This window comes from Trematomus bernacchii, unplaced genomic scaffold (genome assembly GCF_902827165.1).
Source record: "Trematomus bernacchii unplaced genomic scaffold, fTreBer1.1, whole genome shotgun sequence".
Classification (NCBI taxonomy): Eukaryota; Metazoa; Chordata; class Actinopteri; order Perciformes; family Nototheniidae; genus Trematomus; species Trematomus bernacchii.
The window spans coordinates 1,006,754-1,022,862 of NW_022988007.1; the positions used below are offsets into that span (position 1 = coordinate 1,006,754).

The 16,109-nt window shown below is 42.0% G+C and overlaps 1 protein-coding gene across 1 annotated transcript; it reads left to right on the forward strand.

The window, feature by feature from the left end:
- Positions 1-5,113: 5,113 nt before the first annotated feature.
- On the forward strand, positions 5,114-14,254 carry ripk4 (receptor-interacting serine-threonine kinase 4). The gene is given in 9 exon segments (XM_034117324.1): positions 5,114-5,394; positions 7,352-7,643; positions 8,482-8,630; positions 8,990-9,039; positions 10,255-10,413; positions 11,142-11,257; positions 11,989-12,229; positions 12,547-12,926; positions 12,928-14,254. Coding segments are annotated over 9 exon segments (2,433 nt in total). The 5' UTR covers positions 5,114-5,212; the 3' UTR covers positions 13,792-14,254.
- The last annotated feature ends 1,855 nt before the right edge of the window (positions 14,255-16,109 follow it).

Consider the following 16,109-nt stretch of genomic DNA (forward strand, 5'->3'; position numbering starts at 1 on the left):
CTAATATAAAACAAAACTGGTATACTTTTGGTATGTTCACATTTAGAAATGTCAAAAACTGGCAACAACACGATGGATAACCTTTAACAGTTTAATATTTAGTACTCCACATTCAGTCCCTACATACTTTTCATATGTAATGTTTAAACAGCTGGTTTTAGAGCAGGGAGAAATGTTTCATCTAGCATGTACCTCCACTGAAAAAAAGGATAAAGTAACAATAGTAATATTGTGGCTTTGTTTTTATGAATATATTTTCATAAATATATGTAGTTGCAGGTTCAGCACTCTCATCATTCTTATCACAGAACTGAATGCTCTACTATGAAATGTCCAGTAGATGGTGCTAAAGACATTGTAACAGTAATAATAGTTTAAAGGGGACCTATCATGCAAAATGCACTTTTGTACGTCTTTTAAACATGAATATGTGTCCCCGGTGTTCCAGGGAACTCACCAAGTGTCAGAAAACACAACCCTCTCTCTTTTCCTCCATACCCAAATCTCTAAAAAAGGGGCTGCAACGGATCTGATAAAAACTGATCCAGATTTGAACACTGTCCTGACGTCAGGACGGTGGCACTACGGCTATTGGGCCAACTCCACCAATCAGGAGGAGACAACCACGGCCATTGCCGTTCGAAAGCGCTGGAGACGCTGTAGTACATATGCCAGGCCTCTAGATGGTGCTGTTGCTCACAGAATCAACCCTTGCAAAAACAGAGCTAACATTTTTCAAATTGAGCAAAATGAGGCATGGCTAAAATGCATGATCTGTTTGGTATTTTGAAAAGAAAAAAGTATAAATATGCCTTATATAGGTATGGTCCTACACTATATTATTCAAATATAGCATGATAGGTCCACATATTCACCATTACTTGAGTAAAATACTTCCAATAGAACTCTTAAACAGTGAAGAAAAACCCAAAATAAAATGTTTTTTATATTTTCCAGCACATCGGTGAATCAGCAGCTCAGTATGAAATGTAATGGAGATTATTAAAGAGCCATTTCCCGAACATCAGCAGCTGATTTCTTGAGGTCCTTTGTTTGGCCACACACACGCTCAAAGAAGAAACTCAATAAATGGTGCGATAAAGCAAACACTTTTGGAAATGCTGCACAACAAATAAGACGCCAGCACATACCTGAGCTGCATGCTGCCACACGCTCAGATTCACTGTGTGGCGTTCAAATCAACTCTGAGGTTTGTTTATCTGACGATCATTGACAGAAAGAGAAAGTATTCAAAACATTTAAGTACAAGTATCTCAAAATGATACTTAAGTAAAAGTACCAAAAAGATACTTATTACAAGGAAATGTTAGGCATGAGAAAAAGTGCAGAAGTATCAGCAACAACCTTGAAACAACATCTTAAAGTATATATTCAAAGTGAAAGTACTCATGATGCAGAATGGCTACTATTACTACTATATAACCATATATAAGGGCCATTATAATGAAGGATGTGAGCAGTCATTTTGTCATTGGTCAACGTGGAGCTGAATTTAACAGCTTCATATACTTTTAATCTCTAATAATATATCATATATTTTGTGTGTAAATACTTAATTTAAAAAGTGAATGGTAACAGAAGCTATCAAATAGATAAAGCAAAATAAAAAGTTCGATTTTTTCTCTGAAATGGAAATACTCAAGTTAAATACAAGTACTCACAATTGTAATAATGAGGATCCAAAAAAAGGTAACTGTATTCACTTACAGTTACATAAGAGATGTAATCAGATTACTGTTACATTAAAAAAAAAAAAAAAGGATTACTATCCAGATTACAGTGTTAGTAAAACCTAAAAAGAGCATATAGTGTTTGTTGTAAAGGATCAGATGTTCTCTCTTCTCTGTAAACTGTACTGTTCTGTAGGATAATACTTTACGTGTGAATCTATACGATACTGCCTGAATCTGCTTTATGGTTTTCACTTTCTTTGCTTCATTTGTTCTGCTTTTAATTCAGCAGGTGAACCTATATGTTCATTAAATAGTGTGTGTGAGCTTAACTGTGTGTGTTAAACTAAAATGGAGCATTTCCTGTCAGCTCAGATTTTATTTCTGCTTTTTCAAACCGTAGTATGTGCTCATGTGTTTCATGTGCTCATAGGCTGCTGCCTGAATTAATGAAAGGCAGCTTTTCCTATAAATGAAATCATTTCTGATCCTAAATATCTTGGTTTCTTCTTTTCTAAGGTCACAATGTTCTGTTGTCTTACATAATACACTTAATTAAAAAACATCTTGTTTTTATTTATTTTTCTCTTGTATTTATTTGCATTGCATTTTATATTTAAGTAATCCAAAAGTAACTGCAAGTAATCAGGTTACATTACTTTTATATTTTCATATTTAGATTAGGTTACTGATTTCTTCCTGAATTTTGACAGGTAACTAGAAATTGTAGCAAAATGCAGGTACAGTACCAGAGTAAATGTACTTAGTTACTTTCCACTATGGCTGTTTTTATAATCCATCATTGAGTTTATAAAATGATTTATCATGAATGAATCCCTGAATCTGTCCCTCATGCCGACTGATGCTTCAGACCTGTAGAGCTCCAACAGAAGGAGTGAGGTGAGGAGTGGACGCTCCTGATTTATTCTAAAACGTGCTCTGATCAAAGCTCCATTCTCATGGATCAGCAGGTGTGATGCTGCCCCTCAGAACATTTACACTTCACATGAGGGGGGGGGGTCTCGTTCACACCGCCCGGCACTTTCACCTGCTATCTGCTGTTCATGGTAATGTCTGTGTGTCTGCAGAGTGTGTGTGTGTGTGTGTGTGTGTGTGTGTGTGTGTGTGTGTGTGTGTGTGTGTGTGTGTGTGTGTGTGTGTGTGTGTGTGTGTGTGTCTGCAGAGTGTGTGTGTGTAGTGTACAGAGTGTGTGTCTGCAGAGCCTCAGGGGACACTGATCTGAGTGCAGTGACAAGATCCAGCAGCCTGTTCCTTATCGACCAATCAGATCTGCTTATTCTCTCAACTGATGACATATTTACTTGAATAGCTCGTCCTTCCAGTTTGCTATTTAAATCTGCGGGGGGGCTATGATGAGATAATGTGTTATGCCGGAGGTGAATAGAGAGGAAGGCTTTTAGTGGCTGATCACCACAAAGCCAACATTACAGAATAAATACCTGTGTTTGTGAAGAGGCAGTAACGTGTGTGTATCCTCTTGTATGGTTCACACCAGAGATGGAATGTAACAAAGTACATTTACTCAATAATTATACACATTTAAGGTCCTTGTAGTTTACTTGAGTATTTTCTTTTCATGACAATTTATACTTCAGCTCCACTTGGAACATATATAATAACGTTTTACCGTACTTCATTCATTTTACAGCTTTAGTTACTAGTTACTTTCTGGATACAAATTCTTGCAAGAGTTTATAAAAATATAATATTTGATTATAAACTAAACTAGACAGCAGTCTGTACAAGAACAGATTGGTCGTATAATCAACTATCCAAATGAAAGATAATGAATAAGCCTCCATGAACAGGACTATGATGTCATTTTCTATTTTAATTGAAATTGTTTTGATTTCATTTAGATGTTTCTGTCTTTGGAAGTTTTACATTAAATACTTTTACTACATTTCGGATTTTACTTACTGACTTTTATTAAAGAAATAATTTCCAATGCAGGACTTTGACTTCTAACAGAGTCTTTTTACAGTGTGGTGTTAGTACGTTTACCTTAAGAGCTTTACAGTCATTTACATGTAGATCATCTCGTCAATCAAAAACATTTGACATGCACATTGAAGAAAATGCAAACAGACACCCAGGCCGAGAAACAAGCAGTGGAAACATCTGGAAAGGTCATCACATAACTTTAAAGAGATGCTCGAGAAAATAAGGAGGGTGGGGTCAGAGAGGGTCTGAATATTTCAGAAGAGCAAAGTGTATCTATTCACTTTTTCTGATCACGAGTCTCTACACCGAGCCAGGTGATTGGATGGACAGTCAAACCTCTGATCCTACATCATCATCAAAGTCATATCTGATGAAGGGGCCAGGGTGCTCTGGTCCCTCAGAGGGTCCTCGTCAATCATTATGTATCTTTAATAACTGCCTAGAATATTTACCATTGTGTACCACTTTCCTTTTTTATTTAAACATTATATTTTCTAACATTTGGACTGTCGATTTTGTAAATGTATTATCTTTTCTAATAATACAACCTCCCCCCGAGGTCTATTCAGTTTTTCCCCATTAACTGTTGGGTGACTTTATTCTTTGAGATGGTAGGGTTTTGCACTCTGGGGGGGGGGTTCAAAAAAGAAATGCAGTCAGGCGTTAGTTTTAATTAAAGAAATGATCGATACCCCCCTCCCTGCCAAAACAACTGTTCCATACGTTTAACCATCATGTCTTTGGAGCCCCATGCTGCCTCAGTGATAATGAAGCAGGTGTTCCATACACTTTGTAAGACATTAGGGCCTAAAGACATCTGATGTCTCACTATCAGGGAAGATTTGTTTGTGTACGCTGTGATTCCTTATATTTATGTAATCTTATCAAACAGAACAATCTGAGATACGGCTGCTTTAACCTCCATTACATTCTTGTTTAAAGAGAAGTGAAAAATTAATAATTGACAGTCTCACCAGAGGACGCAGCTCCATGGCTGCTCTCCTTCCTTTGACACTCCTCTGAAATGATATGCTGTGAGAGAGGCTCTGCTGAGAAGAGTCCACACAATCCCAAAAGCATGAGGTCAATATCACATAATAACCCACCTATTGCTCAGATGTACTCCCTGCTCCTACCTCAGGGGGCTTTAGGAGGGTAATGGTGTGCAGCGAGACAAATGGAATGATACATTCCTGGGTTCATGGACTCCGGCTTAATGCAGAGACTGTTATCTTCTTTTCATGGCAGAGATCTGAGATATCTGGGGACTGTAGGGCATCTGAAAACAACCCCTTTGGCAGCCAGCATGGTGCCTTGTCTTGTTCAAGTTTTCAAACTCTTCTGTTTGAGAACCAGGAAGTGGTGTCAGGAAACAGCTCCATGCAGGCCCAACCCCTTTTTTCACCTGAGAAGAGGGAGGGGCCCCACTGAGGGGAAAACAAGGAAGAGCTCACAAGCAGGCAGCAGTTCAGTGTTCAGTGTTCACTTGCCCAGATTGTGTCTTGGAGACGGATAAAAGAGGAGTTTGCCCTGCTGGTGGGTCTCTCGACACGGATATGGACGCCCAGGATTCTCCACATGGGAATATGGGGCTGTTAAGGACCTTTGACTCCTCCATGTTTGACAGCTGGGAGAAAATAGGCTCAGGTGGATTTGGACAAGTATACAAAGTCAGGCACGTACAGTGGAAAACATGGCTGGCTATCAAGTGCCCTCCCTGCCTTCATATGGATGACAAGTGAGTTATGGCTGTTGTGCCACATGGATTCTCTTTAAACTGATAAACTGATGAACCACATGTTCAAACTGTCTTCTCCCGGCTCTGTTCTGTTCCCTTCATGAGGGGCCACACAGGAGGCAGACAGAGGCTTATATTGTGACTGTGTTGTTGGTGAGAAGTCATTCAGTGAGTGCCTGTGAGTCCTTGAGAGGTGAATACCAGGGAATGTGTGACTCACCTGCTGCTAGTCCGGGCACACAGTGCGGCTGTACAGGGGCCAAAGCAGAAAGCAGGGGCCATGTTTAGCTTTCTAGACACTGTGAGGTTGTGTTTGAGGGACCACTGACATGTTGATTTCTCCCCCGGGCCAAAGTAAGCCACATTGCTCCGGGCCATAGCTGTTTACTTATTCTAACAAGACCCAGACATGAAAGGTTCACTGCTGGTTTCCCCAATCAACAGACAGGGTTTCTCTATGGAATACTGCGAGGTGATTTAAATTCATGTAAATGTCAGAAAGGTGGTCTTTTCCCCCAGGCAATGTTCGGGTTGCTCAACCCTCTTGGATTTTGCATAACCATGACTCATGATTTTGCTCTGCACAGATCCCTAAAAAAAAGGTGATTTTATGATTCTATATTTTGGAAGTGTTTGTGTGAGATGACAATCTATGGAACTTTCCATTCTTTTTGGCTTTGTGTGCACACATTGTTCATCTGTGGGCTTCACATCTATTATCAATATTATATCACTAAAACCTTCCGTGTTTAATCCTCTCGGAACCTGTGGTGCAACTTAAAGCCTCGCTGAACCTGAACCACAGATGTTATCATCCCCAAACATCTGCAAAGTACATAAGCAGTGGTTTGACTGCAGCCTTCATTGACCCGCGCATATCACCAGCAGCAGGGACTCAAAGCCACCTTTGTCTCCTGCTGCTGTGTGGCACACACAATTCAAGAAGCCGTAAAACAGGTCTTACCGGGCCTGTCTGTTAAAACAGGGACATTGTTTGGTTCTGAGGGTGCTGCTGAGGAGCACTTTGGATTAGATGAAGAATTTAGCAAACAAGTGCTTGCCCATTCTCCCATGTCATGTTTGATTATTCCTGCCTGGCAGACCTGGGGGATTTGCCTCCTTCACTTGTACTGCGTATAAAGGACAATTATAGGCAGGCTCCCTTCTATAGACCATGTTAGTAACCTGATGCATGTCGCCACTAATAGACCCCTAGGCATCTAATTTCATTTTATTCATGGTGGACACATAGAGTTCTCACCTGGGTGACCTGGCTCACCTAATTCTGCCTGTGAAGAACATTCCTTTAGTACAACCATGAGTGATATATCTTCCTCTCATCTACTTCATTAAGGGTTTGCATTTTTAAAGCAACCTTTGCTGGAGGTTTGTTTGCTGAGGTCATGAATGACCTGCACGGTTGTGTGTGAGGTATGCCGGCAGGGCCAGTGCACTGATAAAGAGAGCTGTGCAAAGGTTGAGCAACAGAAAAAGAGCTCTGTTAGGCCGGCCGGCTGCCTGATGCATTCCAGGCCGGCCACAATGTCCTGGAGGCCTCAGAAGAGCCAAGAGCACAATCCACAATCTTGATCTGAGCAGTGGTAAATCAATAACAGACGTCTGGGGGGTCACACTCTGACACAGCTCTGAGGGGAATGCCAGTAAACATTCTGCTGTGAATTCAGCAAGCATTACATGGTGTGCTGGAATTTGTGTTAGGACAAAGGTATTGCCAAATATTACAGCTCGATGACCTCACACTATACCAGATTACCGTTTTACGAGAAGGTTGATAAGTACCTGTGTGAAAATGTATGTGGTTAAAAACAAGCTAACCTACATACCATAAAACAATGTTTCAGTTTTGTTTTTAAAATGACCAAGTCCCTCCAGCAGAAGAGCATGATTCAATGGTGCCACTCACATTTAACTTTGTGTATTCTTTTTTAAAACCCAGGGACCGTTCAGAGCTACTGGAGGAGGCTAAGAAGATGGAGGCAGCCAAGTTCCGCTACATCCTGCCTGTGTACGGGATCTGTGCGGACCCCCAGGGCCTGGTCATGGAGTACATGGAGACGGGCTCCCTGGAGACCCTGCTGGCCACCGAGCCGCTGCCCTGGGAGCTGCGCTTCCGCATCATCCACGAGACGGCGGTGGGTATGAACTTCCTGCACTGCATGAACCCCCCCCTGCTCCACCTGGACCTGAAGCCGGCCAACATCCTGCTGGACGCTCACTATCACGTCAAGGTACGGAGATTATCACTGAGTGGTGCCTCTGAAGTGCTTTTCTGTTGCCTGCATTGAGTTCATTATGAAATTAGTGACAGAAAAGGTTATTATCATATTCTGCTGGTACTGTGAACATATCTGAAATATGTATATTATGACAATGTTAAGTTTTTTGTTTTGTTTTGCACACAGAAGATTGCATAAAATGGAGTTAATGAAAACATTATAAATGTTAACTACCCTCAACTTAAAAGAAAAAAAACTAAAAGAATAACCAAAAAAGGAAAGAAAAGAAAGCTAACTCACCAATCTGTTAACATTACTAATTTAATCAAAATCATGAATTATTATAATTGTTTTCATGTTTTGAATCATAGTTTAAGGATGTAATGTTTGGTGGTTGAGGATTGCCATGAAGTTATATCACAGTCTTCTTTGTTATAAAGCTGGTTGGATGTCAGTTTAAAGGAATTTCAGCCATGAGGAGGTTTGTGTCTATCAGCCTCTGTCCAACCTCAGAGCAGCTCAACTGTACTGAGAGCGATGGGTGGGAACTGTCATTTCTGGAGTTTAATATGTGGATGTAAACACCTCACCGGGCTTGTCCCAACAGGATTAATTCAGCTCCTATTAAAGCTCCCTCTGTCAGTGTGTGCCTGAAAGAGTGTGGGCGTGCACTCTGAAACGTGAAGGGCCTCTCCTCTCTGCAGGCTGGGACACGGCTGCCCTCATCATACACTGAGTGCTCATAATGGAGCTCAGTGGGCAGACTTAGTCATCAGTGTCACACTGCTTCCTGAGAAAAAGCTGCTGGGTGCTCTGTTTGAGGGTCTTATCTGATCTCTCTCTGTCTCAGATATCTGATTTTGGCCTGGCCCGCTGGAACGGCCTGTCTCGGGCTGATGACATCAGCAGAGACGGCTTCTGCGGCACCATTGCCTATCTGCCGCCTGAGAGCATCATTGAGAAGGACAGAGCGTCGGACACCAAGCATGATGTATACAGGTTTGTTTTTCAGCACTCTTTCTGTGTCAATGCAGGTTTTTCCTGACTGTCGGCCTTTTCCCTTTAATGAATCACTGTTATTAATCACATCAAGGAGATGGAGTAGCCAATTAGTTATACCATGTTTAACATTACTGAAGACAGATGCATTTTATTTTATTACAAAGTTTCAGTTAAAGGGGATCATATATTTATAACCACATTTACATTAAATTATGTTGACAAACTGACAGCACTGGTTTAAACAGGGAGCATAAGCTACAGTATTTCAGCTTCATATTGAAAATGTGTTTGGCAGCATTATGTCTGAGCTTTTCTTTGTACTGACATCTCTTCATTTTTTTTTGCCTCTATTCCAGTTTCTCCATAGTCATCTGGGGGATTCTCACACAGAAGAAACCCTACCAAGGTGAGACTTGCATGAAAACAATAAGGATTTCCTTAGAGGCCAACAGAAACAAAACAAAAAGTATAAATAATGATAGTAACTGAACATATTGATAGACTTCTTGATAAGCTCTGGTTCATTTTTTATTTTGTAATGAATGATTTATGGCAACACATCAACAAGACAAAAGTCTACAGTGATGCTAGCCGCTATGGAGCTGAACTCAGGCACAGTGGTGCTTCAAAGATTAATGCTAACACTAGCATGCTAACATGCTCACAATGACAATGTTGACATGCTGAAAAGAGGTATGATATTAACCATGGTCGCAATCTTAGATTAATATGTTAGTATGCTAACATTTGGAACTTAACAATTACACAAAGTGCAGGTAAGGATGATGGGAATGTTATTAGTTTTGTTTGATACATATTTCACACCATAAATATCCATCTCATGGTTACGCTAGAGCTTGACCACACCAAGTCAGAGGATCACCAAAGTCAGCAGAATCGTCTTCTGGGGGAAATGAATGTCTGTACACAATATCGCACAACCCAGAGACATTTCAGTATACATCGACAGAGTTATACTGCTGCCACAGCTAAAATTGCTATTGTCACATTGTAGGGACTACAGGTGGCTGTAAATCATTACAATGACCTTTTTAAGGTAAACAATTGTGTACGGGTGCTTATTTGTTTACTCTTTGAATTCCAAAGCAGGCAGTTGGGCAGGGTATATTTTCTCCCAGGCGTATCAGGTAGCAGTTCTCTACAAGGTATTTGGCTCCTTTAAAGCCCAGCAAAGGATCCCAGGTTGGCACTGGCACCGCCTATGTTGATCCAGACATAATTAAAAAGTAAAAAAGTGGCCTGGTTACCATCCTATTCCTTCTTCCTCCTCCACCTGCAAAGGGTACTATGGTTACAAAAGGAGGTGAAGTACCAGTGATTAAGGCCTCTACCTGTTTGTTCTGAATCATTGACATGGCTTATCCCACAGTCAGATAGAAAAAGGCCAGGGCAGGAACTCTTGAGAGCTTTTAACGTGGGAAACAACAGTGGTCACACACTGCCTTATCTGAGCATGTGGGAAGGTGGGGATAAAGGTTACCATCTATATCTGCACCGGCTCCTACCAGCGCCTTATTATGTCATCATATATTACATTTTTCTTTAAATATAACCTGAAATATAAGTGACGAAACTGAAGTATCTTATTTTCTTTTGCTAGGTGAGAACAATATCCTTCAGATCATGGTGAAGGTGGTGAAGGGGGTGCGTCCGGACCTGGCTGCTGTGCCGCGCTGCCGGCCCTCGGCCTGCACTGGGTTCCTGAGCCTCATGCAGCGCTGCTGGACCACAAACCCGGACGCCAGACCCAGCTTCCAGGGTGAGTTGTGCCTCTTTATTCACAATAAACTGTGGGTGTTATTGTCTTTATTTTTTATTTGTTACAATAGTCTTTACATTTGTTTTTGTAATAGTAATATTTTTTGCTCTTTATATTTAAAATAAATGGTGTATTTTTCTTTCTGTGTCTTTTGTATGCACCATTGACACCAGAGCAAATTCCTCATGTGTGTAAACGCACTGTTCTGATTAAAAATGGTTCCAGTTGCAATATATTAGTATTGGTTTTAACCATTATATTAAAAAGAAAAGGAAATATTTATATCACGTTAATGATGCACAGTTGATTAAATGGTGTATATCTTAAATAATTAGGTTATAGTTTCTATAAGGCTCTTTTCACATGACTTCACAAGACATTAATTTGCACAATAAACAAAGTAAAAGAGGAAGTGACTGATAGTATTATTTTTTTCTTTCTGTGTTGCTCAATAGATACAGCAATAATATAGGTGTGTGAATTATTTTGGCAACACTAATTAGGTATTAAAAATCACATATTGTATCAGCCTCTAGCAAATGAAGAACATCAATCTCAAACACAGTGATCCTGTTCCTTTAGCTAAACACAAAATTAGCATATATAATTACACAGGCCAGTTTAATATATGATATTCTTTCTCCTAACTTAAGCTTTCCATTCCTCTTGTATACCCTAATCTATCCCTGCTATCACTGAAACATGACACAGAGCTGTTGTCCTTCCAGAAATCACATCTGAAGCTGAGGATCTCTGCTCTAAACCTCAAGAGGAGACCAGGACACCAACCCCGTCAACGTCAGAGCCGGAGCCCAAGACCCCCAACGCTCTCACCAGTGACCAGGTAACACATGACCAAAGCCCCCAAGGATGGAAGACGTAGTGTGTGTTATTGTCCGCTTTGTTCAAGCATAGTAGATCATGTAAAGCTCCGTTTCCAATGGGGATAAACAACTGAAGTGATTATCCACTTCATATTTTGTTGTTTTACTTCTCCCTTGTTCTTCTTAAAGCTTTTAAACAGACTGATTGCTTTCTCATTTAATGTGTTACTAAACACTCAGACACTGAGCGGCTTATCTCTTTATTGCTCCAGACATGACTATGACTTTTTGTTGTGTAAATGTTTGATCCTAAACAGTAGTTGCCTCACAAATCAGGAATGTTGACTGATGGGATTGTTTGGCCTCCTTGCTGTTTTTCCATTTCCTTTGAACTTGCTGTGTACGTGACTAGAGGTGAACTGCCTGTCAGGGACAGGCGACAGCTGTTCATCAATAATATCCGGACAGAAAACAGGCTGTTGTGAACTTCCGTATGTGTTGACTTTAAAGGACTTTATGAAACTCAAGTTCAACAAAAAAAATCACAATGTCAACATTCAACAGCTACTGTACTGAGAGCAGCTGTGTACTGAGAGCAGCTGTGTACTGAGAGCAGCTGTGTACTGAGAGCAGCTGTGTACTGAGAGCAGCTGTGTACTGAGAGCAGCTGTGTACAAGAGCGGCAGCTTCAGAACTGGGAGTAAACGTAATGGTACAACCCAATATGCTCATCTGGCTTTTTGTTTTACAGGTTAAAGACAACAAGATGGTGCGTCCACAGTCAGCCATGTTGCCGGAAAAAGATTACAGCCTGTCGGAGCTGCTGAGCCAGGTGGATTCTGGGATCTCGAGGAGCTTTGATCGACTAAAGGAGGAAGGTTGCCACAGCAAGGAGAACACATGCAAGAGGCTGTCTGGCATCTCGTCAGCTGATTCAGCCTTCTCCTCCCAAGACTCCATCACGCTGTCTTTTGAGAAAGAAAGCACATGTGGTAAGAGCTAATTATAAACTATGAAGTGGAACTTTTAGGGAGAGTCATTCATGCAGAAATGCAAGAGAGCCTGCTGATGCGATATTATTGCTAAATGTGGGCATGGCCAAATTTGGTCAGACGCACATCTTTGCTATTTGTTTGTCGCCAATCAAACATCCTTACACTTGCATAGAATTGAAGTGATGTGATAAATAATCGCTTAAGTTCATTTTACGCATGTGTGACCGTGCCATTATTCGTGTAAACTTAAAGTACTACAGAAACCTTATTACTAGATTTTTTTTGTCTCAATCCTTTTCCTTCATACCACTTAGATTCTGCTGAGGTCCAGAGGCGTAAGCTGTGTGAGGCCATCAGGACCAAAGACACTGCCAAGCTGATGAAGATCCTCCAGCCTCAGGATGTGGATCTTACCCTAGAGGGAGGAGGCAGTCTGCTCCACCACGCCGTCACTCTGGGCAATGAGGAGGCCGTCAAGTTCCTCCTCCTGAACAATGCCAATCCCAACTTTGCAAATGCTCGTGGCTCCACCCCCCTGCACCTGGCCACAGAGAAGCACCTGAAGTCCCTGGCAGAACTTCTGCTTGGTCGGCGCAGTACCAACATTAATGCCAAGGATGAGGACCAGTACACAGCGCTGCACTGGGCTGCCCAGATTGGGGACGAGGCCATCACACGGCTGCTGCTGGACCGGGGGGGCGGCCATCAACGAGACCGATGGCCAGGGACGCACGCCGGCTCATGTGGCATGCCAGCACGGCCAGGAGAACGTCATCCGGGTGCTGCTGAGCAGGGGGGTTGATGTACGGATCAGGGGTAAGGACAACTGGACGGCACTCCACTTTGCTTCCTGGCAAGGACATCTTGGCATCGTCAAGCTGCTGGTCAAGCAGGCCGGCAGCGACGTGAACGGGCAGACCACAGACGGCCGCACTCCGCTGCATCTGGCTTCCTACAGGGGGCATTACCGGGTAGCACGGATCCTTATTGAACTAGAAGCGGACATCCATATGACGTCCGCTGGGTTAAATGCTCCCCTGCACGTGGCGGCAGAGACAGGTCACACCAGCACCTCCCGCCTCCTGATCAAACACAAGGCAGATATTCTCGCACACAACGCCCACGGACTCACTCCTCTCCACCTCGCCTCACAGCGAGGACATCTGGCCACAGTCAAGATGTTGATAGAAGAGGGGGCGGACCCCGAGAGTTCCAACCAGGCCCTACGCACCCCCTGTCACCTGGCAGCCGAGAACGGACACTGTGAAGTCCTGAAAGAGCTGCTCCTCCACTGTCCAGATGGTGGCGCTGTGCTGGACGAGCAGGGCCTCAGTCCGTTACACCTGGCAGTGCAGGGGGGGTACTCAAACATCATCACAATGCTGCTGCCCCAGGACAGCCAGGACCTGGTTGCTACGAGCTCAGTGCAGGCAGCAGCTGATCCGCCCGCTCCTCTGGAGGTGAAGCTGCCTCAGAGGAAGGTCGTCATCCTCAAACTGACGGAGCACAAAGACTGCCCACAGCCCAGCAGCTCACAGTGTGCCTCTGCTCCCTGCTAACAAGAGCAGAGGCCCTGCCTGTACAGAACTCTCTTCCATATCATTTTTATACTTTTTAAGAAAGTTTTTGGGACTTTAAAGCCTTTTCAGCACTGTAGGTTATTCTTATGGCCAGAAAAGCTTGAATGTAAATATGTACACTGTGAATAGAAAGCATAAAAAACATTGTGTGTTTGGATTTTAACTTTTTTACTTAACAAGCTAATTTTTTTTACTTTACCAGCATCAGCATCAGAGTTATGATTAGGAAGCCCATGAGCTTGATAGAGGGTTTCACTGAACCGCACTGCAGCTGGTATGCCTGTAAGTTTTATTTAAGAGATCACAAACATGGCTCACAAGCTTTACTAGGGGTATGCTGTAGATCATCAGAGCCATTGCATTAATGAAAAACATCATTTCAGTGTTCTTAACCTGTTACATATCAGTGCCGGATCATCCATTAAAACATTGGAAACCTTCATTTTGTTTGACCTTTTTTCATATTGGTAACTTTCAAAAATGTTTCTGTTTTCAAGGCGCAGGTGTGTCAGTTTTAAAACCACAATAATGAAATGCTATTCAAGGCGCAAATATGCAAGATACTGTATGTGCAATAATACGTAAAAACAGATGTCGAACACCTAAGAGGGCAAAACAAAAACTAATTATATTTAGTTGGTGTCTGAAAATGGGGACAAACATTTTGATATAACCAAGATTTACCAATGTTAAAGGGGCCTATTCTGCAAAGGTTCAGCTTCATATCAGTATGTAGTGTCTCAACTGGTACGTGTCTCCATGATTTAATGTTCAAAAAGCTCTTTATTTTTCTCATACTGCCTGTGCTGCAGCACCTCTTTTCACCCTCTGTCTGAAACCAGAGCCCAGTCTGCTCTGATTGGTTAGCTGGTAGTGTGTTGGAGAGAAACACCCTCTGGAGGGAACACAGGGATTTTAGCCTTTGCAGACCATTTACATGCACTAAAACCTATAGTATACACTGCAGGAAAGGGAAAACTATAAAAAGCACAATAGGGCCCCTTTAATGTCACGCTGAGAATGAAAAGACTCTCCCACTCCACAAAATACTCTATTTTCTTGTCACTATTTAAAGTCATACTGGTTCTCCAAATAAGTAAAAGTATATATCGAGAACTTTCTCTCAACATGTCCTGTCCGTGCAGGCTTGGTGGAGACAGATCTGGTTTCAGAGTCTGTCAGTGAGTCTCAGAGTTTGTTCTGCCCCTGCTCCACCTGCATGAGAGTTGGAATTATCCGCCTTGATGTCAGGCGGAGTTGGCATGTCTGCATCTGCAGCCTTACCTGTAGTATTATTATTATTATGTCTCCAGACCCCACAGAGCACGCTCAGGTTGGCACAGAGCATGGGAACTGCCCCCGAGGGGGATCACAGGCTGCAAGATGATGGATGAGTGATAAGGGGCGCTGCTGTTCTACCTGCAACTCCAGCCTGTTGGCTAATTCTTTAGACCACTTCAGCTTTTCATCACTCACTCAAACCAACATGCCATGCCGTCTCTGACGCCTCAAGGGCTCGTTTTTTTGTATTCTGAGAAATTGAGTACGGGTGCTTTAATTGTCTTGTTTTTATAGCTCGTGTTTGTGGAGTGCCAGAAAAGAGCTGGTGAGATGTGTATAATCTGAGGGTGCCTGTGTTGTGTGCACAGCAGTTTGTCCTGCCTGTTGCCTGGTGACCTGCCTCAGACAATAGCCATGCTGTTGACTAATCTCAGCTTCCATCTCCTGTCAAGACTGCTGTTGTCTTTAATGGACTGGTAGGTTAGGTTTGTGTCATACAGTAAATTACAGTGGTGTTTTTTTCCTTCTGGGCTACAGAATGACTGACTGCAATAAACTAAGTGAAAGGTCATTTAAACCACCAGTTTTCAACTACCATAACATGTCAAATGTAACACCAACAGATCATTGGAAACTCTGATATTACAAAGAAATAAACTGAATTACAGCACAAATAAAAAATAAGATAAGTATTTTTTGTTGATTCCATGTTTTGCAATTATGTAGTTTTAAAAGAGACAGAAATTGAAATCTATTTAGATATTTTTTAAATGACGTAACAATTACGCCAAACAAAAACCTTCAGTAATGCAATTTAGCAGAAGCAACAGACTATTTTCCCATAATTCGGGAGAGTATATTTAGAATCAGAACCAGACTAAGGTTTATTGTCAAATAGGTATTCATTTACAATGAATTTGCCTTGATGCTTGGTGATATATAAAATGTAATAAACCATTACGATTCAAACAAAGGACAACAAAAACAGTGCTGACATATTTACTTCAAACAAGCAA